The 22,323-nt window shown below is 39.2% G+C and overlaps 1 protein-coding gene and 1 long non-coding RNA gene across 8 annotated transcripts in view; one reads left to right on the top strand and one right to left on the bottom strand.

Moving 5' to 3' along the window:
* Nucleotides 1-14,102, top strand: part of shtn3 (shootin 3) — a 30,788-nt gene extending 16,686 nt beyond the window's left edge. For 3 of the 7 annotated variants that reach the window (XM_047353631.1, XM_047353637.1, XM_047353636.1), the window contains 15 exons: nt 1,852-1,946; nt 2,180-2,351; nt 3,904-4,001; nt 4,113-4,194; nt 4,681-4,775; nt 5,197-5,343; nt 6,345-6,498; nt 8,545-8,713; nt 8,925-8,989; nt 10,256-10,359; nt 11,673-11,687; nt 11,927-11,986; nt 12,273-12,402; nt 12,549-12,825; nt 13,576-14,102. In XM_047353631.1, coding sequence (XP_047209587.1) covers nt 1,852-1,946; nt 2,180-2,351; nt 3,904-4,001; nt 4,113-4,194; nt 4,681-4,775; nt 5,197-5,343; nt 6,345-6,498; nt 8,545-8,713; nt 8,925-8,989; nt 10,256-10,359; nt 11,673-11,687; nt 11,927-11,986; nt 12,273-12,402; nt 12,549-12,825; nt 13,576-13,681 — 1,769 coding nt within the window. In that variant the 3' untranslated portion in view covers nt 13,682-14,102. The remainder of the gene's footprint in view (nt 1-1,851; nt 1,947-2,179; nt 2,352-3,903; nt 4,002-4,112; nt 4,195-4,680; nt 4,776-5,196; nt 5,344-6,344; nt 6,499-8,544; nt 8,714-8,924; nt 8,990-10,255; nt 10,360-11,672; nt 11,688-11,926; nt 11,987-12,272; nt 12,403-12,548; nt 12,826-13,575) is intronic. The other 4 variants (XM_047353632.1, XM_047353634.1, XM_047353633.1 and 1 more) reach the window with 4 other exon arrangements.
* LOC124860364 lies at nt 10,487-12,324 on the bottom strand. Its single transcript, XR_007036324.1, has 2 exons — nt 12,216-12,324; nt 10,487-11,663 (listed from the first exon to the last, which is right to left on the bottom strand). It is a non-coding gene; the product is annotated as an uncharacterized LOC124860364 (long non-coding RNA).
* Nucleotides 14,103-22,323: the final 8,221 nt, after the last annotated feature.

Below are 22,323 nucleotides of genomic sequence, written 5' to 3'. Positions count from 1 at the left end.
GAATCAAGTGACTAAATGTGTCGAATTTTGGGGGAGGCAGATAACAAGCCATAGATGACAAAGACCTAGATGACCCACAGTTTTCAGGGTGGGTCACATGACTTCAACGACTCTTTATATTCCTAAAACTCTCCATCAGTCAGTCAGGAGTAAAGAACGTTTAGAAATTACTTGGAGAATCATGAAAAGAGAAATCCACATGCCTTCTGTTTGAGGATTTACAAGTTATTGATGGATTCCAACACTGTGGTCATAAATGAAGATAAAGGTATGATGCTTAAAAAAACTCAAGATTTTAGTAAGATTTAGATTAAAGAAACTGGAGGTGTTAATGTTAATCAGTGAGAGGATTGACTGCTGAAATATTCGGACAACTTCAGCCTACATTTTTCAACCAAATGGTTCATGATCCATGCAAAACATCAATGTGTCGCATATGGATGCCTTGTTTTAAATATGAGAAGTTAAGAGTAATTTAATTTTTGGAAAGTTTACTTACAGCATTAGTTGAAGACCAGTCTTCTTTTAACGCCAGAATACATTCTTCTGTCCATAAGGATCCTTGCCTATTGTTTTTATACCAGACTTCTACTTCTCAAAATTGCCCTACAGAACTGTATGCAAAACTTTCTTCTTTTTCAAACCCGAACAATTACTAATGTTGGACCTCTTGCTTCTTTTTTTTTTTTTTTTGAGATGGGGTTTTCATCAATTCTTCCACATAAATGTTCAAGTACTTTATGACTTTTACAGATGTGTGGTTTTATATATATATGCATTTCTTTTTTTTTCTTTTTTAAAGTGCCTGTCTTACCTGACTGTGTTAATCCATAACCCCTGAGGGAAATCCTAAAAGTGGATTTGTTTATTGGTATGAAAATAAAAGAAGCAACAGACAAAATGTTTGGGTACTAACTAGGGGTCTGAATGGTCAAAGGTGCCCATTCATGCTATGATGGCAGTTACTATTGTGATTGTCTAAAGCGGTTTGGTTAGAAAGAGTTTTGATCAGGCCCTAATTAGGAAATTTGGTGACATCAATGTTGGATTTAACTATTAGAGCCTAAGCATGTAAAAAGCATGTAAACTTTGTAAAATTTTTCCTAAGAAATTAGTGAACTGGATGGGTAGAGGACAAACTAATTGTCAGGTCTAAGAAAACTACCTTTAACAGATAAACAATATCTTAGAATCATATGTTTAGGAAATAAGAAAGAAATCCAGCAAAGACCTACAACAGGACCTTCAGTTGGTTATCTAGTGAATGCCAAGGTTTCTTCTAATAGTTCTCTGGGAATCACTTTTGGAGCTGAAAATCAATTTTCTGCTAAACTAACGAAATGGGACCAAGTTGAGTTTATTTGTGACAGGTGGCTGGTAACAAAATTCTAACATCCAGTTAAATAAAAGTTCATTAAGTTGTCTTTTAAGTGTAGAAACACGGCTGGTTCATGGAGTAAGGAAGCTTAACAAATAAGCATTCCTGTGCAAATTGGCAGAACTGGACTGAAATTTAGGTAAAAGCACTCAACCTCCCTAAATAGCTTAAAAACAACTTGAGAAAGCCTGAAGAGCTGTTTATTGAGAGCATTTTCAAAGATTAATTGAAGTTCTGGCCATTGTACTTTTCTTCTTTTCATCCAGAATAATTCTTCTAATACATTTGGAAAGTCCAGTTGAGAGATCTAGTACAATACCTTTGGCTTTTGGGCTGAATTTACAATTGCAATTATAGGAACCAAGCGTGTTTAAATGGTAGGCAAAAGACCGGGGTGTTATTGTAGGAAATTTTATGCTGAGGTGGTGGCCACCTACTTCACAGCCTGTCTACGACTGTGTTTTGTTCCTTAGTTTCTCAGATGGTGATTGAGGAGGTCAGCGTTCTGCAGACTCAGCTCGAGATCGAGAAGTCGTGTCGAGAGAATGCAGAGGCACTGGCCACTAAGGTTTGCCTCACACATAAACACTCAGTAATCAATGTAAGTTAATCAGCATTGCCAGCTGGCATCAGCAGGAGAATGGGCCAAACAGATGAGTCAGGCTGATTCTACAGAGACAAATTAATTGTCATCTTTGTGTTTACGTGAAATGCAAAAAGTAATGGTAGACCCACGATGAAATTGAATTTTGTTACAGTATATACCTCTTACTGTTTATTCCTGTTGTCTTTAATGTGCAGCTAAACTGTGAAAACAGGAAACTGAAATACCTGAGCCTGTCGTCTCGGCCCTGTTTGGATGAACTGCTTCCAAGCATCTCTGACTGCATTGCGCTCGAAGCTGACGGAGACCCTGCAGACTCAGTGGACAACAGCCCCGACACCTTCTCTCACTGCCAGCAACAGGTTAAAGGTACAACACATCCACTAAATTGCACATTTGTAGCCAAAATGACCTGACAACCTCTGTCTTACTAAGGCCTTCTGTCTTCTATGTTTATGTCACACCTAATTCATCCTGTCCTAAACCAGTCTTTTGAGTTTGTTCCCTTAACTTTTCTTACCAAGATACGGATCTCTTTTTTAAATCTTTTAAACTCATACCAATGTTTTTATTGTTCTCAATTAGCTTTTTTTACCTTATGAACATACACTGTATTGCTAAATGTGGGTCACACCACCAAAACAATGAACTCTGGTGCTCCAGTTACTTTCATGGCTGGAAGTTTGGTGTGGAGAAACTTGACTGGCCTGCACAGAGTCCTGACCTCAAATTCTTGACCACCTTTGGGATGAATTAAAGCGGAGGCTGCGGTTCTGGATTTCTCATCTAACTATGAACTCACTCCTAAACCTTGTGGAAGATGTTTACAGAATAGTTAAAGTTGCTGTTGCTGGAAACGGTGGGTCTATCAAAAAATTGGACCTTATAAATTAAGATTAGGATGTCATCAAAGTGGAACCCGTTAAAGGTAGACAGTCAAATACAATTAGACAGAGATAACCGGAGTGACCGGAGATAACCGGCGTTTTTCAATTGATGATTTTATTTGTTATGGGTAAAAAGTTAACCAAATAAACCTGGGCCTAGTAATTACTCCATGTAATTATTCCAAGTGCGTGTGAACGACCTATCCAGGACATCACAAACAACCCAGAAAATCATCTAAATCACTGCAGGCATCATTTGGCTCAGCTAAGGTCAGTGTTCATGATTCAACAATGAGAAAGAGACTGGACAATAATGGCATCCATGGGAGAGTTCCAAGGCCAAAACCACAGCTGAACAAAAACAACACAAAATACCAGGAACCTACTGTGTGCACTGATGACACAAAACTAGAACCTTTTGGGTAATGTGCATAAAACCAACAGCATTTCAGAAAGAGAACCTTATACCACATCATTAGTGACAACGGATGGAACCATGAATTTAAATCTCTACCAAAACAAGTGAATGTCTTGCCATGTGTTACGTTAAGCTCAAACACACAGCTGGACAGCGCTCACCTGCAAGTTTACATCCGAATGACTTAACAACTCGGTTTTGGAGAGGCCTAGTCAAAGCCCAGATTTCAGTCTAATTGAGCTGCTGTGGCATGACTTTAAATAAGCCATTCATACTTGAAAACTCTCCAGTGGCTGAATTAAAACAATTCTGCATCATCCTGGACCAACATTTCTCCACAGTGATGCCAGTCATCACAAATGCTTGATGGTAGTGTTGCCACCAACGGTGTTACAACCAGTTATTAGGTTTAAGAGGCAGTTACTTTTTAACAAAGGACCAGGTTGGTTTGAATAGTTCTTTGGCTTTAATACACGTATTTGTCATTTAAAACAGCTTTTTGTGTTCACTCATGTTATCTTTCTCTGACATTCAAATTGCATTGATGATCTGTAAACTTCATCTAAAATAATTTAAATGTTTTTTTGATCAATAAACCAAAATGTTGTTTCATCAGAGCTGAGGGAGACAGTGAACAGTTTATTGGAGGAGAAGAAAAGTTTTGTCTGTCAGATTCACAAACAGCAGAGACAGTTAGAAGAGCTGACCATACAGGTGAGAACAGATCTAAACACACAAATTTACTCCTCTTATAAAATGTTTTGACAACTCTCTTTTCCTTTAACTGCTCCTGACTTTGTCACATTTTACGTTTGCTGTGACCAGTCTGAGAAAAATCAGGAGGAGATGAAACAGCTTCGTGAAACAGTCGAGCAACAAAGCAAAACCATCAAGAGATTTAACAGAGGTGAGTAGCGATAAAAGGAACTTATGAGTTTAGAAACAGCTCAAACAAATAGCAAAATGGAGGACTGTTGTATGCATGTAGGAAAACCTCATTCATAGGTAACCTGAAAACACCCTAAACAAACAGGTTTTAAGTCAGCTACGCACTTTTCAGCCTATCTGTCATGTCTTTAGGAGAAAAATCACAGGTTTACAATAAAAAGCTTCCACCACAAAACATTTTCCCATCTTTATAGCTGAGACCATTAATAGGAAGAGTGAAAGCAGACGAGACAAGATGAGCAGTAAGCCACAAAATATGGGCAAAAAGGTGCAAACAAAAAAATTAGCATGGTGACCAGAACCTTCTAGTTCTCCTTAATCTCTTCACACTTTGTACATCAGTTGTGGAAACTAAATGACTAAATTTGAATTCAGTGATTACTAAGTTTGATATTAAGGCTGTATTTGTGGTTTAACCACACATATTCTATATCTCTTTCTGCAGTCTCCATGATGGCAGCCCAAGAGTACGAAGGAATGAAGGATCAGCTTAACTTGGAGCAGAACCTCAGAGTCAAAGCTGAGACCTATGCACACGAGGTAAAGAAGGGGGTAAAACAGTAGTAAATGGTATTTAAACTGTTTTTTAGATCTCTGAATTGGCTTTCCAAAATGTTAGGCAATAAACTAGCTTTGGAAACACAATAGCTGCAGCTAATCTTTCAGAAGATTAAAGCATTAGAATCCCAGCATTTTTTTGTAATCTACATTTCTGAATTTTTGTTACCAACCTAATAACTAATATGTTTCCATGACCTGAGTGATGAGTATAAAAATGGTGCAGCTGTGACCAACAATTATCAGCTTCATGTTGGTAATTGATGTGTGTTAATAACCTTAGTAAACTGAATGTTCCTGATGTTGAGATAATGTCTAAAAAGCAACAAGGCTAAAGATGCAAGTTTTCTCGTTTCTTTCTAGAAATTGCCTTTTTGTCTCTTACTTCTGTTTTTTTTTTCAGATGCTGGTTAAGCAGAAGGAGGCCAACAGGCAGAGCATGCTGCTGCTGCAGAGTGCTGAGCCCAGCGTTCAGCTGCTGAAAGCTCTGGAGGATGTTGCTGCTATCACTAAAACCCTGGAGGAGGAGCGTCTGCAGCATCAGCAGAAGGTAAATCCAGAAGCCTCTTTGTTTTCCTTCAGCCTGCCAGGAGAGAGTGGAATTGATCAATCTTTATGACATGTTTGCCACTGTATTTGTACCCATTTTGACCTGCGGAGAGCTTAAAGTAACAATGAATGAGGCAGATATTAAGTCTAAAAAGGAAATAAAAATGTAAAAGGTTTGCCCAATTTTCCTTCAAGAAAGTAAAGAGCAGTCATAAGCCTTTTTCTTCGATCAGAAACGCTACAGACACAACTTAGGGGGCACATGCTAATTTAAATGAAGGTGCTCCTCAAGTGGAGGCCCCAAGAGTTTCTGTACAGAAATCAGTCACACTGCCACAATATGTATGGGAGCTTTAAAACTGTCAGATGAAAAACACTTCATGCTTCCTACTACTGATATGCTCATGGAGATGCTAATTTTCTTTTCCAGCAGGACTTGGCACCTGACCACACGGCCAACAGTTCCAATGCCATTGACCATGGTATCACTTCTTGATTAGCCAGCAAATTCCCTTGACGTAAACACCTTAAAAGCGTATGGGGTTTGGGTCAAAGAGGAAGATGAGAAACACCAGAGCCAACAATGCAAGGCTGCTAATAAAAAACACAGGGGTCCTAAAAACCTGAGCAGTGGCACAGGCTGATCCCCTCCATGCCACACAGCAATTGGTGCAATAATAATGCAAATGGAGCACCAACCGATTATTGAGGTCATATACCGTGCAACACTCTGACTTAAGTTACTGGAATAAATCAGCTTTTTATTGACATCTTAGGTTTTGGAGATGCACCTGAATCCATCTGACCTTTTGTGTATCGGTACTGTCTTAAACTTTGGCTTTCACCTCACACATGATATAGAGAATGTGGGTTATTACAGTTTGTAGGATTTATACAATCAAATTCAGTCAATTTAAATAGAGTTGCATGCTGCAAAAAGCATACAAGCTAATAACAGACCTCTTTTAATCCTGCTCTACTTGTCTACTTGTGGGCGTGCAGGTGGAGAGTCTGAAGGCACAGCTAGAGGAAAGCTGTGTGAAAAAACAGCTGCAAGATCTTCAGAGACAGCTGGAGCTGCTAGAGGTGGAAAAGAAGGAGGTGGAGGGTCGGCTGGAGCAGGCAGAGAAGAAAAACGAGGAGCTTGAGAAAAGAGGTGGGTGGAGGTGGAGATGAGGGTATTTGTGGGCTAGAAACAAGCAGACAAAATAGTTCTATAAAAACATTCTGCATAGAAACATAAAATACTTACTCCTGATTGTCTGAGAAATAACTGAAATTTTTTTTCCAGAGGAGAAAATGATGAGAATTGACTTGAAAATAAAAAGGAAAAACAAACAACAATATAAGCTAGTTTATGATTCTGGTGATAGAAGGTGAAATAAACTGATGCCTACATGCAGTTGTGCATTTACACACGTGGACAAAATTGTTGGTACCTCTCAGTTAATGAAAGAAAAACCCACAACGGTCACAGAAATAACTTGAATCTGACAAAAATAATGAATACAAATTCTATGAAACTGAACAAATGAAAGTTGCTTTTCAAACATGCTTCAACAGAATTATTTAAAAAAAATAAACCCATGAAACAGGCCTGTACAAAAATGATGGTACCCTTAACTTAATATTTTGTTGCACAACCTTTTGAGGCAATCACTGCAATCAAACGATTCCTATATATGTCAGTGAGACTTCTGTACCTCTCAGCAGGTATTTTGGCCCACTCCTCATGAGCAAACTGCTCCAGTTGTCTCAGGTTTGAAGGGTTCCTTTTCCAGATGGCATATTTCAGCTCCTTCCAAAGATGCTCAATAGGATTTAGGTCAGGGCTCATAGAAGCCCACTTCAGAATAGTCCAATGTTTTCCTCTTTTCCAAAGCAGCCCCAGAACATAACAGAGCCTCCTCCATGTTTCACAGTAGGGACAGTCTTCTTTTCTTCATATACTTCATTTTTCTATCTTTGAACATAGAGCTGATGTGCCTTGCCAAAAAGTTTAATTTGTTTCTCATCTGTCCATAGGACATTCTCCCAGAAGCTTTGTGGCTTGTCAACATGTAGTTTGGCAAATTCCAGTCTGGCGTTTTTATGATTTGTTTTCATCAATGGTGTTCTCCTTGGTCGTCTCCCATTATGTCCACTTTGCCTCAAACAACGTCGGATGGTGCGATCTGACACTGATGTTCCTTGAGCTTGAAGTTCACCTTTAATCTCTTTAGAGGTTTTTCTGGGCTCTTTTGTTATCGTTCATATTATCCGTCTCTGTGTTTTGTCATCAATTTTCCTCCTGCGGCCACGTCCAGGGAGGTTGCCTACAGTCCCCTGGAGCTTAAATTTCTGAATAATATGTCCATCTGTAGTCACAGGAACATGAAGCTGTTTGGAGATGGTCTTATAACCTTTACCTTTGACCTGCTTGTCTATAATTTTCCTTCTAATCTCCTGAGACAACTCTTTCCTTCGCTTCCTCTGGTCCATGTTGAGTGTGGTACACACCATGTCACCAAACAGCACAGTGACTACCTGTAGCCCTGTATATAGGCCCACTGACTGATTACAAGAATGTAGACACCTGTGATGCTAATTAATGGACACACCTTGATTTAACATGTCCCTTTGGTCACATTATTTTCAGGGATGCCATCATTTTTGTCCAGGCCTGTCTCATGAGTTTATTTTTTTAAATAATTCTGTTGAAGCATGTTTGAAAAGCAATGTCTGACTTTCATTTGTTCATTTTCATAGAATTTATATTCATTATTACCTTTGTCAAATTCAAGTTATTTCTGTGACCATTGTGGGTTTTTCTTTCATTAACTGAGGGGTAACAACAATTTTGTCCATGTGTGTATTTAAGAGATGTTGATTTGACTGATGCTGACACACATTTTTTAACCCTGTGCTGCATGAGAAGCTAGCAACCATTTGCAATCTCACAGTTCATTTTATCTAATGAGGTCACACAACAGGACCAAAACCACCAGCTGATTTCAGCTAAGATCAAATAAAAAATAAAACTGCCCCTCCATCTGGGTTGCATGGTTCCTAGTGTAAGTGTGTTGGTTAACAGTCTGCAAGGAAAGGCTCCAACCATCATAAATTAGTCTCCTTAATGTGCCTGCAGTACTTAGCGTATTAACAGAAATTTAAAGCAGTGATAGTGACTGGGATTGTGGTTCGATCTGTTTTGTCTTCACAGTCCACGAGCTCCAGGAGGCCCAGGACAAAATTACGGACAGTGCGAGTCTCCCTCCCCCAGCACCTGGGGTAGCACCCCCTCCTGCACCTCCTCCACAGCCACCTCCACCCCCTCCTCCTCCCCCTCCCCCTCCCCCACCTCCTCCCCCCTCCAGATGCAACCCCCTCAGGTGAGATTTTTAAACAAACAAAGCAACAGATACTTCAGAGGTGTCACTGTGGAGGTTTTTTGATGCGTTCTGCAAGGAGCAGAACATTTAACCTCATTAAAAAGCAGTGAGCTACTTTTTAAACCCACACAACAAACACAGAAAATATTTAGAAGAAAGTGAAGAATCAAGTGATCAGTTTTTATTCCTAATTCGATTTTCTCTTTCTTAGCTCTCTGATCGCCATCATGCGGAAGTCTTCCAAAGGGTCCAAACCAAAGGTGGAGCCCACTCCAGGTGAGAATTTTTTTAGTTTTTGTCCACCCACCCATCCATCCATCCATCCATCTGCCCATCCATGGGAGAGAAGGAAATCCCAGACTAAAGTTGCCAGCGAACACACAGACAAAGACCAGGACTTATGGAATAATATCTTTGGACACCAAAGATCATCATCAAATTGCTTGAACACCAGTAGAGAGAACATCTTTAGGGAAAACCAGGCAAAGAGCCTCAAACCAACTGTGCAGCATGGAGGTGATTGTGTCGTGGTCGGGGAATGCTTTGCTTCAACAGGACCTGGCCATCTTACCATTATAGAATCCAACTTGAATTCTACCATGTATCAGAAGATGCACGAGAAGATGTGAGACCATCTGTAAAAAAAAAATAAAGCTGAAGCAAAATCCCACCCTGCAACTTGATGCTGACACCGAACTTACCAGTAAATCCACAAAGGACTGAAATGGAAACATCCGAGTCAAAGCCCAGATCTTGATCTCATTGAAATGCTCTGGGGTGATTTGAAAGTTGCTGTTGATACAAGAACTCCCCTCAAACATCTTACAGCTTACAGTGAAGAGTGGACAAATTTTGCTCGGACCAATCTTAGAGACCAGTAAATGACTACAAAAAACATTTTGCTAAAGTTATTTCAAACAAAGGGGGTAACACTGGCTATTTGGGAAATGGGTGTCCTAACATTTACCTCAAATTAAATATTAATTACTGTTGGTATATTTTGTTTCATTAGTGAAACAAAGTTGATGTTCGTTGTTCACCCCTTTGCCAGAGATAAATAAAAAAAGTTTAGATAAACATATACTAACCGTTTTGTTTGTTAATGAAGTGTCCTAACTGTGTCTCTTAACTGTATCCTTTATCGGAGTTAAATCTGGGAAGTATGAAAGCTAAACCTAAAGCTTGAACTGATTGTTGTGTTCCTTAAATCATTCTGGAAGTCTGTCAGTTGTGTGGCAGGTAGCGTTATTTCTGCAGACAGAGACCTGTGGACACTGTTTCCATAGAGTTGGTCACTAACGATGTTTAGGCAGTGCTGATGTCTTCACATGAATTACACAATCTGAGGTTTTTCCACAATCCAGGTGATGGAAAAGAGCATGGGATTCATTAGATCAGAGCACCTTATTCCTTAATTCAATGATCCAGTTTTTCTTTGTTATGGCTGATCACTTATTTAATCAGATGTTTTTCGGTGTTGTTACGGTTTCTGTAGTGACATAAAATAATAATAATAATGATTTCCTTTGTTGGTGTCTGCAGCTGCTGAAGGCATGGACGATGTCAAGGTAAAGGCGGTGAACGAGATGATGGAGCGGATCAAACACGGCGTCGTCCTGCGACCCGTCAAAAGTCAGGACAGCAAGGTGAGTGATCCCAAAGTTAAGATCAGCACTCTTTGCCTTGCTTTGTAATAGAGAAAAGAATGTACCAAAATTCCCACATGTGGACATAAACAAAGAAGATTTTTAACAGGTTTATAGTCTGTGTTAAAAAAAAAAAAAAAGCTTGACTTAAATTTGATCTATGGCCCTGTTCAGACCTGGTACTGACATGTGTCCTGACTGATTCAGATAGAAGTAGACATCATTAGGCATGACCACATCTAGCATTAAAGTCTGTTTTAGGTAATCAGATCTTCGTTACCAGCTTTACAGGCAAATAAACACACATACATTCAATCACTCAATCTAAGCTATTATTTTCTATAGGACTGAGATTAGGGCTTTGTGATGGCTGATCTTATTGTCACGATGTTTGTAACTAACTTGATGGTATGCACAGGGTCCGTTTGGAAGAGCTTAACTTTCTTTGTAAATGTCTCGAGATGTTGCTTCAGTTTCCACATGGCGTTCTTTCCTTATGATACCATCTGTGTTTTGAAGTGCACCTTTAGAATAATCCCTCAGATAGCACCCAGCTGCTGTATCTGCTGTTTATAGACGGCACCTAGATGACGCTGCTGGCTGAGGGGAGACACCAGGTCAGTGGGAGGTCCTTCAGTGTCTCTCAGAATGGATTAGATCGTTAAACTAATGAAGATACCAGTGGCCCAGACTACCTCCCAGGGTGGTCTGAGGAAAACACTGTCAGGACATGATTAGATTGCTAAGAATGAATGTTAGTACCAGGTGTGAATGGGTTCTTCGTTTTGTCTCATCTTGCCTTTTTTTGTCTGATTTTGTTTTATTCTATTGTATACTTTCTGTTCTTTTGCTGTTTTTTTCTGGTACTATATACTTGTGGCCTTTACAGCTTTTGTTCCTCTAAAGATTGTCTTCTCCATTTTCTGTGCTTTCTTAAATGTCTCCTTCTTGTTTCATTGTCCTCGGATTTTGCCTCAGGTGTCATCTTCACCTCTTGGATGTCTGTGTGGGGTTTTTTTTATCCCTTTTTGGTCACTTTATGTCTCTGTATGGTTAATTGTTCTGTGGGCATTTTTTTTTTTTTTTGTCTGTTACTTTGTGTTTTCCTGCTGCAAAGTCTTTTATTATGCTAAAATAGTCACAAATCTCAAGCAGGGAAGACCAGAGAAACCCAGATTTCTGTGTTTAGTTCCCCTTCCACTGTGTTCCTCATCTTGTTATTAAGACCAGGATGTCTCATCATTCTTGGAGGAGTCTGATAATTCTCTGTCTCTTTTCTTTCCATTCTGCCTTCATTTTTCGTGCTGCAACAGAAAATAGCAGTGAAAGTAAGTATATTGATGTTTGCATCAGACAGATCATCCTCCCTGCAGTCTCTGTAACCCAGCACTCTAACATTTCCTGCTCACTCTGGTTAAATCACATTTAAACTGGCAGTTTTAAGGAACATCACAGTTTCAATCATTAAAAAGGCACAAGTATTTTTTCAGCTATTCTCACAATAAGATTTTTCTGTAATATTGTGTGAACATTAGGAAATCAGAAGGTCTTGATTTTTTCCCTGCAGCCTCCACCCTGTGAGGAGAAGCAGCAGGAAAGCGCCATGGATGAACTGAAATGCATCCTGGTAAAATAAGCTTTTCTCTGCTATTGGGTGTGATATGGTGAACAGTTCTGTTTAAAAATAGTTTGTTTCTATTTTCCTCCTATTTTAAAGTGGTTTTCATTAATTGTTTTCAAAGTTTTTCTTAGGGCTTTGAATACTTGAAATTTTCAGCGCAATTTCTGAGGACTTTTTATTTGAGGCAGTTTAGTCTGACCAACGAATCATTGAGACATAAAAAGGATACATGTACTTCCATCTGAGTGAGGAAGATCTCTGCTAATGCTGTGACGTTTGTGTTCTGCTCAAGGAGACGGTGAAGAGGAGCCCCAGCCGAGGATCCCAGGAGTCTGGACCGTCGCCGCCGGGAAAGAAGGACAGTGAGCTGGAGGTCATCCTGAGGCGGCGGCGCAACAAGGCTGGAGAGGCTGGATCAGGAGGTTAATTCCATCCATCCATCCATCCATTTAATTCAGTTTATCTTATATATTTGTACAACACAAATTCACCTGAAATATATCTGTCCATCTGTGTGTTCATTTGTCCATCGATCCAAGACCTAAATGATTCCCCTTTTCACCTCCAGATGAACGCGAGGGCCACATGAGCCACGTCTCTTCTTCTGACAGCTTGAATGGGAGACGCACCAGCAGCGATTCGGGTAAGGATTCAGAGGGTCTGAGCGGACTGAGCGCCCCCTCTGAGGCAGCGGGAATAATCCGGGTCAGTCCAGACAGAAGGGGCTCTGGACCGGGGCCCGCAGTGGCCCCAAGGAAGCGCTCTGACATGGAGAGAAGATCCTGCAGCTCTCTGTCTGAGAAGGAAACGTCTGAGTCTCCAGTCAGCAATGGCTGCATTAGCAGGTGAAGTGTCTCAGCATCTAAAATAGGAGAAGCAGATGATCAGTTAGTTTTTTGATATACCCCTTAAAATTTGTGGCGGTCACATTACAACCACACACTTCAATGAATGTTATTAGAATTGTATGTGATAGAGCGACCCAAGGTGGTGCAAAATTGTAACATGGAAGACAATTGATGCATGTTTTACTTTTACAAAACTGAGAAGTGTCAGGAGGTGTATTCAGCCCCCCGTGTCAATAGGTTTGACCACCTTTCTTTATGCTTACAGCAAAAGGTGGTCGAGGTATGTCTGTAGCATCTGTATACATCTATACTGCAGTGCTTGCCCATTCTTCTTTGCACAATAGTTAAAGTTTAGTAAGATTGGAGGGAGAGCATCCATAAACATCAATTTCCAAATCTCACCAGAATTCTTCGTTGGATTGAGATCTGGATTTGAATAGGCCATTCTAACAAAGGAATAGTCTTTGATTTGAATGTCACTGTAGTCACTATAGTTGTTTTTTGCAGCCTCTAATGGATTTTCTTTCAGAATTGCCCTGAATTTATCTTCATCCGTCTTTCCATCAATTATAAGCAGCTTTGAATGGAGACAGAATGCAGATTCTTATTTCTAGAAACTGAGTTCAAGTGATATGAATACTTTTGATAAGCACTTTTGCTCAGTTTGGTCAGAAATTATAAAACTGATATTTCTGAAAGCAAAACACTAAAACTAATTATTTTATCTCTTCGGTCTCTGCTCCTCAGCAATGATGAGGAAAATCAGATGAAGTCAAATGGAGTCGACCATGAGGAGCCCGGCAACAGCACCCACACCGAGTATGTAAACGTTAGCGCTGACGCCGACTGCTGAGATGAACTCTGATGGTTTTATTCTCCGATATGAAAAGAAAGAAATCAGTTGAAACACATTTGCCTTTTTACTCCTATGGTATCAAATGTGCATTGAAAATGTATTTTTTTCTCCGATTTACACTAACTATCCGACATTAGGTAACTAACCACAGTAACATAAACAAATCACAGCTGATTTTTTCAGATGATTTACCCCCGAGATATTTCTAAAATGTGCATAAATTGTTCTAAAATTGTTGTTTATAAGCAAAGCCCAGGTTTAAACACTAACATGACAGCTGCTGCAGAAAGCCACCTGACTAACACAGACGTTATAAAAGGCTAGTCAAAGATTTATAGAGTTCAATTGTTCTTATTTTACCTCCTGTATCAAACCTCTCGTGTTCACATAATAAAGGATATTAAATCTGCTTATATAACTTACAGTTTGTTCTGCTTTACAATCCAAGAAGGCAGAAGCTTAAAACATTCCCAACTCAAATGGCTCTGTTGGATTTCTGAGAAAGATAAGGAAACTTGTGCTTGACTACCACACTGAAAAAAATACTAATCAGAGGAATATTTGTTTTAAATCAAAGGATCACTGATCGAGAGTCCAAAATAAATAATAAGAAAGACAGAACAAAAATATTTTTAATAAAAAGGGTATAGAATTAACTACACTCGCTAAAAAAACCATCAAACAGCTAACTGCCATGAAGGAATGGTCCAGTTTGGATTTATATACCTTACATGCAGAGAACCTATGGTGATGTAAGTGGTTTTAGGAGCTGGAACATCTAAGGTGGCCACAAGAGGGCATAAGTGGTTGCACTATAAATCAAGTGCTGCTGCCGGTGGGCACATTGTGGATTTGATATATGATATATGCCACCTAAATGGCATATATATCATTATTTTTACAACTTGAATTTTTTCAGTTGAGTTCAGACTTGTAGTTCATGATAGTTATATACATGTCCATGTCTAAAATTCAGAAATATATCTAAGAAAAATGGTGGAAAAAAACCCAGGACACACAGGGCAGCTATGAGTGCAGCCAAAAGTTGTCAAAGACCAGACTTGGGCATCAGTACACAACACGATGGCCACCTAAGAGGAAAGTAGTGATAGCACAGCCTCCTTTGAGGTCGTAAAGTGAAGATTTATATGGTGATTTATCCAGTGAAAAGGAGAAAGAAAAAAAGTGTCGTTCAAAGGACACCATCAGTTACGCCCCTTATACTCCATACATCTGTCAATATTTAGATGTCTCACAACATCTCATTTATCGCTAAAGGAGTCTGTGTTTGGAAGAGAAGTTAAAATACTGATATAGTCAGACAGCATTATTAAAACTTCCTTTGGCTCAGACAGAAAGAAACAAATTGAATCACAGATATAGCTAATTATCAAAAGTAAACAAGCAGGGGGAACATTTTGATTGAGTTGTTACTGATTTATGAATGACAGGATCTAAGGATATTGCTAGATGTTTTGTACTGAAAGAGGAAACACTGAAAGAAAAAAAGTATGAAAGACTATTTTATGACCTTTATGCTCACAAACCCACAGTCATCTGGATGGTCTGGCTGTTGACTCACTTCTCAAGCTATTTGTTGTAGCTGAGGCATTAAAGGCATTAAGACACTACATCATCATCTATGTATGGAAGTGCATTTCCTGTTTTTAGGGAATGATTCAAAAGGCTCTTTGTGTGTCAACAGAGAGGGTTTTAAAATTACTTACTGTCTTTGAAAGAAAGGCCACGTGATTTATTTCTGTTTCAAGCTTTCAAGAAGTTTTGTTTTTCTAGCTCTAAATTATAAAGATATTCTCCGTTTAACAAAAAGCACTGAACAGAAAGCTCATGGGAGTGCCCCCTAGTGAATGAAAGTGATCACCTGTGACTGATGTATTCTTAATCTCACTGCAGCCACCAAACAGTCATACCTGCACCATGGCAGTTCAGTGTGTTGGCAGGTATTAAATGTTACAATTTTAGCATCTAGTGATTTTCACTCATTATTTAGACTGACTGTCAGATGTTCCAGCAACTTCCTGTACCACATTACGTCCAGATTGGACCATATCTTCTAGGTGTTACAATCTTTTTCTAACATATTCTCAATAAGTAGAAATCCAGTAGAAATGTAGTAAGTCCACTCCCATAGTAAATACAGGTCCTTCTCAAAATATTAGCATATTGTGATAAATTTCATTATTTTCCATAATGTCATGATGAAAATTTAACATTCATATATTTTAGATTCATTGCACACTAACTGAAATATTTCAGGTCTTTTATTGTCTTAATACGGATGATTTTGGCATACAGCTCATGAAAACCCAAAATTCCTATCTCACAAAATTAGCATATTTCATCTGACCAATAAAAGAAAAGTGTTTTTAATACAAAAAACGTCACCTTCAAATAATCATGTACAGTTATGCACTCAATACTTGGTCGGGAATCCTTTGGCAGAAATGACTGCTTCAAAGCGGCGTGGCATGGAGGCAATCAGCCTGTGGCACTGCTGAGGTCTTATGGAGGCCCAGGATGCTTCGATAGCGGCCTTTAGCTCATCCAGAGTGTTGGGTCTTGAGTCTCTCAACGTTCTCTTCACAATATCCCACAGATACTCTATGGGGTTCAGGTCAGGAGAGTTGGCAGGCCAATTGAGCACAGTGATACCATGGTCAGTAAACCATTTACCAGTGGTTTTGGCACTGTGAGCAGGTGCCAGGTCGTGCTGAAAAATGAAATCTTCATCTCCATAAAGCTTTTCAGCAGATGGAAGCATGAAATGCTCCAAAATCTCCTGATAGCTAGCTGCATTGACCCTGCCCTTGATAAAACACAGTGGACCAACACCAGCAGCTGACACGGCACCCCAGACCATCACTGACTGTGGGTACTTGACACTGGACTTCTGGCATTTTGGCATTTCCTTCTCCCCAGTCTTCCTCCAGACTCTGGCACCTTGATTTCCAAATGACATGCAGAATTTGCTTTCATCCGAAAAAAGTACTTTGGACCACTGAGCAACAGTTCAGTGCTGCTTCTCTGTAGCCCAGGTCAGGCGCTTCTGCCGCTGTTTCTGGTCCAAAAGTGGCTTGACCTGGGGAATGCGGCACCTGTAGCCCATTTCCTGCACACGCCTGTGCACGGTGGCTCTGGATGTTTCTACTCCAAACTCAGTCCACTGCTTCCGCAGGTCCCCCAAGGTCTGGAATTGGCCCTTCTCCACAATCTTCCTCAGGGTCCGGTCACCTCTTCTCGTTGTGCAGCGTTTTCTGCCACACTTTTTCCTTCCCACAGACTTCCCACTGAGGTGCCTTGATACAGCACTCTGGGAACAGCCTATTCGTTCAGAAATGTCTTTCTGTGTCTTACCCTCTTGCTTGAGGGTGTCAATAGTGGCCTTCTGGACAGCAGTCAGGTCGGCAGTCTTACCCATGATTGGGGTTTTGAGTGATGAACCAGGCTGGGAGTTTTAAAGGCCTCAGGAGTCGTTTGCAGGTGTTTAGAGTTAACTCGTTGATTCAGATGATTAGGTTCATAGCTCGTTTAGAGACCCTTTTAATGATATGCTAATTTTGTGAGATAGGAATTTTGGGTTTTCATGAGCTGTATGCCAAAATCATCCGTATTAAGACAATAAAAGACCTGAAATATTTCAGTTAGTGTGCAATGAATCTAAAATATATGAATGTTAAATTTTCATCATTACATTATGGAAAATAATGAACTTTATCACAATATGCTAATATTTTGAGAAGGACCTGTACAAAGAACAAATCAAAAGAAGACTTCAAACTGAAAAATTAAAGATTACATTTCAATGAACTGATAATAATAATAATATTTACCATTTATTGTATCAAATGTGTTGGTTAATTAAAATAGATTTATATGCAGAAAATTCATAAAAATTATGCAGAAGAAGAGTAGGTGGACCACTTGATCAACTTTTCAACTACAAGTTAAACAAGCAAACAAACAGAAACGAGTTTTCCTGGTTGTTTTTTAAACAGTCCTTGAATTTCCTAGAGCATCCATGCTTCTCCTGATCTAAAGTCTTATGAAATCTCACAGGGGTGGCATTGTGTTTCCAAGGAGTCAGAACAGTACTGGTTCTAAATCCACAAAAATATTTTCTTAAACTTTCTCAAATTCCCTGACAGATAGTTTATAGAATTGCAATTTCAAAGATAAGATTGGAATAACACTCAAGAATACACATTTTGAAGCTAGTCAGTAAAAAGCAGAGTACTAGTTGTGCAGCAGCTTGTGTGCAGTCAGTGAAGGCCCCTCTGCAGATGTTGACAGTCTTCTTAGGGCAAACCGGACTGATCTGACCCAGAGGAACCTGCAGCTGTTTGCACAAATGTCATCTTCTGATATCTGCAAAAATCTCTATTGTTGCTTCTATTTTGTCTCAGTTAGGTGCACAAAGGAGGCACTTGGTTTAACTTTGTGCCATCAGAGGGGAATGCACTACACTGTTTTAGTTTCCTGATTTACTTCCACCGTTTCTTCAGCACTGGTGGGGAGACTGCAGTTTAATCATGTTCTGCAGCTGTGGTAGAAGTGACACCCATTTTATTGCATTTCAGAGTGTCAGTTACTCTAATTAATTTTTGACTTTTGTTTTTCCTGCTGCTACATATTCATTTAGGGTTTAGCTGGTTTTCCACATTAAGGAGTTTATTTCTTACTGCGGTTTAGGAAACTGTAGTTACTGGAGCAAAATCTTTTTAGGATGCTTGATATCATTTTTTTGCCCATATCAAACATACATATAGATAAATTCCTGAAAATGCTGACTGATATAAAGTAGATGCTGATAAAGATAGACCACCCTTCACAATTGTTTGCACCTCTCTGATTAAAATACGTAAAAAGCCTTAAAATATATTAAGCTTTAGGTTAAGGAGTTTCAGTAGGGAAAATACTTTCCTGCTAAGAAAAAACTGTTTTTTTTATAAAATCACCAGTGCTACATTTACTGGCACCCCAAACATGTTCTATAAAATAAATTTGAGTAAAGATTTAGTTTTTAAATGTAATGTTTTACATTTTCTGGTTGTTTAGCAAGTCTTCCTTAGTAATCCATAACTTTCTGTTTCCTTGAGGTTTCAATATAGCATGACTAAGGGCCGTTTTCTCCTGGCTACTCTTCATAATGGTAAAGACAAGAAAACATGGTATTAAGTCTACATAACTTGGGAAATTCTTACAAGAACATAGCTCCTCATCTGGCCCTTATCTACAGTCAGAGCAATAATTAAAACCTTTATAACAAGTGGAACTGTGGGAGTGGGAGCCCAGTTTATCTTGCCACCACACACAGCTAGAAGGATGGTCAGGGTTAGAGAACTGCAGCAAAAATAGATAGCAAGAATAACCACCAGATGCTATCTATACGCCAAGTAATTGCTTGTAAGTGATACCCTTGGAAAAAAAAACTGTTCTTTGTCCTTATCACAAATGTTAACATGTGTTTTCTAACCTCAACTTTGACTTAACTTGAACAGATAGTTTTGGTCAGATTGATCTTTTTGGCAAAAAGACTCCATATGGGGTTGGCGTAAAACATGATTTGAATATGTGGAAAATCACTTCATGCTCTACTGTTAGGTACAATGGGGGGATCTGTGGATTTTTATGGATCTGTGCTGTGGGCCTGTTTTTCTTCTAAAGGCCCTGAAAATGTTGCATGGCACCATGAACTCTTTAAAATACCAGGGTGTTCAAAAAAAATAAGAAATCCAGTGGCCTTTGCCAGAAAACTGAAGATGAGTCATCATTAGGTCTGTGTAGCATAAAGATCTAAAGCATATGGCCAAATCAGCACAGAAACGGTTTGGCTGACACATAACCATGGAAAAAAGGTTGGTTATCTTTGCCCTAGAGCTTAATCCTATGGATCTGGAGGCAGCTAAGGAGAAGAAAAAAAAAAAGAGAGGACCCAAACTCTGGACAATCTAGAGACATTTGAATGATCAAAGATCCATCGCTCTGCTCCAAGTGTAAGAAGATTTTTTTTGTGTGCAAATGGCAAAAGGGGTTTATACAACATAATAACCGGAGTATCAATATTGTGCCACTGGTGGTTAAATATGTATTTCTTAATGTTTTTTATTATTATTTCATTGACTTGCGAAAAGGTTTGTTCTGTTTTATTTTAAGCAAGCACCTGCCTCTGATGGAGGCTTAGTAACACAGAAGTCCAGAAATCTGAGTAAATGTGCATTTTTAGTCAAGATGCCTTCAGTTGTGTGACCCTTTAAGTGTGCAGCCCTGACTGTTTTATCGATCCTGAGCTTCCTCTGTTAATCTGAACCTGTTCCTGAGTACAAACGTCCAGGAATATGTTTTTACAACCAGGGTTCCTCTCCACCACTTCTGCTGCTTCAGTTTCAGCTCCAGCGTGTTGACTATCAGCGTAACAGGACATTAGGCAAGTTTGGAAGGTGGAAAATGTAAAATCGATTTTGATTGACATATTTCAGCAGGAATAGATGTAGCACATCAAGCAGGAACGTTCTCAGGATCCAAGAGACAGATCTTCACCAGGTCAAGGGAGTTGACGTTGAAAAAACCCCAACAGAAAGCCATGTTTTCTGGTTAAATGTGGAGTAGAAGTGCTTTGGAGGAGTGAGTTGCTTGTGTATTTTCTCTACCTCTCCACTGACAGCTGCCTCTACACCAAAACGTCCTAAAAACATCTATTTGTAGCGTGAAAACTTGTGAGATGCTGTCATAGTTCCTCCACTGGAGTTAAGACGTCTTCCTGCACTAAATCAGCACTGAGCCCTATAATGCACATTTTATTATGCTTCTCGTGTAATCCTTGACTTTTATTTTCTACAGTATACATTTACACCTTTTCTGAACACTTTTATGCAAACTACGTGAGGCACATTTGTATGAAGCTTTCACACACCTTGTTGTTCTTTTTTAACACACAGACTCACATTATAAAGTGCATTTGTTCTGTTTGTTTGGTGTATTTTATTCTCATACTGAGGACTAGGACTGTACAGTTCTGCTGCACATGCAGGGCTGGATTTTCTGCACAATGAGGCCTCGCACAAAACCTCCATAAAGCAGAAAAGGACAACCTGCAGCCGGGTAACATTTTGCATCCTCTGAATGCATTTGTTAATAATGTGGCTACCTAAAGGGATTACCTGTATGTGATTTAGTAGCTGTGTGCTTTTTGGGAATATAAACAGATTGTTAAAGTTTTAACTTCATGGATTTTCATTTTAAAATCACTTGAAATAAATGCAATTTAACGGAATGAAACAAGTTTGTATTTATTTGAAGAAACTGGCACCTGTCACAGAAAATGTTGTGGTTTTCATCTTTTGGACACAGGGAGGCAGTATAGGTATAATTATTTTTGAATTTCTAAGAAAGTAAGATTTTACTGCAGCTGTAGCTCAGTGGTGTATTTTTAAACCGCTTTTTCCCCTTTAAAAAATATTAACAAATTTTTTGCAGCGTGAAGCATCTTTACAAGCTCCTTTCACCTTCTTGTCTCTCCTGAACACTGTCGTAACGTTTCTGATTCATTTCATTCAGTTATGTCAGTGCAAATAAATGAAAAGGCATATAAATATTGGCAGACTTACACAGAATCTAACCAATCAGTTGATGACAAGTCAGCAAAGAAAGTTTAATATGTTCTAAAATAGGAAAAACTAAAAGCAATCTCATTTTATATTATTGAGATGTTATAGATTAACACAAAAGTCTGATAAAGGTGGGAGGTTTTTATTTATTTTAAAACCTATTCAAGTAAATGTTTAATAAAATAAGCTATGCTTTTATTAAGGGTCGTGTACGTTTTATAGCTCAATGCAACATTTATGTAATAGGAGTGAGGTAAAATGGCTATAGTGTGGAAAGTAAAGGTTGCAGCCACCTGACCTAAACTGACAGGCCGAGCGAGGATAGCAGAAGCAGCCAGGAGTCCTTATGGTAACTCTGGAAGAACTTCAGAGATCAACAGCTCAGGTGTACAATTCTTTTACAGGACAACTATTGGTTGTGTTCTTCACACATCTGGCTTTTATTGGACGAGAGGCAAACAGAGTGCCATTGTTAGAAGAAAAGCCTTGTTTGCAGTTTTCCACAAGTCATGAAGGGAAGACAGCAAACGTGGGAGATGGTGTTCAGATGAAATGAAAGCAAAGCTAGAATCTCTGACCTATGTTTGCTATGAGTGGTAAAAATTGTAAAAACACTGTAAACCACCCTGAACACACCTTCTCTCTAGTAAAACATGGGAGAGGCAGCATAATGCTGTGGAGATGTTTTTCTGCAGCAGGGATAGAGGAGCTGGTCTGAGTTAATGGGGAGATGGAATGAGCCAAATTTCAATCAATTCTGGAAGAAAACTTGTAAGAGTTTGCAACAGAGACTGGGGTGGAGGGTTACTATCCAGCAGGACAGCGACACTAACAATATTCCAATTACACTAACCATATTACAGTGTTATAATAGAGTGGTTTAGACCAAATTATATACATGGGCTAGTATGGACCAGTAAAAGTCCAGTCTTAAATTTACCTGAGAATCTGTGGCAAAGCTTTAAAACTGATGTTCACCGATGCTTCCCATTAAATCTGACTAAGCTTGAGCTA

The sequence above is a fragment of the Girardinichthys multiradiatus genome, chromosome 23 (genome assembly GCF_021462225.1).
Source record: "Girardinichthys multiradiatus isolate DD_20200921_A chromosome 23, DD_fGirMul_XY1, whole genome shotgun sequence".
NCBI lineage: Eukaryota > Metazoa > Chordata > Actinopteri > Cyprinodontiformes > Goodeidae > Girardinichthys > Girardinichthys multiradiatus.
The sequence above is the reverse complement of the archived record's forward strand: the minus strand, read 5'-3'. Positions and strand labels throughout refer to the sequence as shown.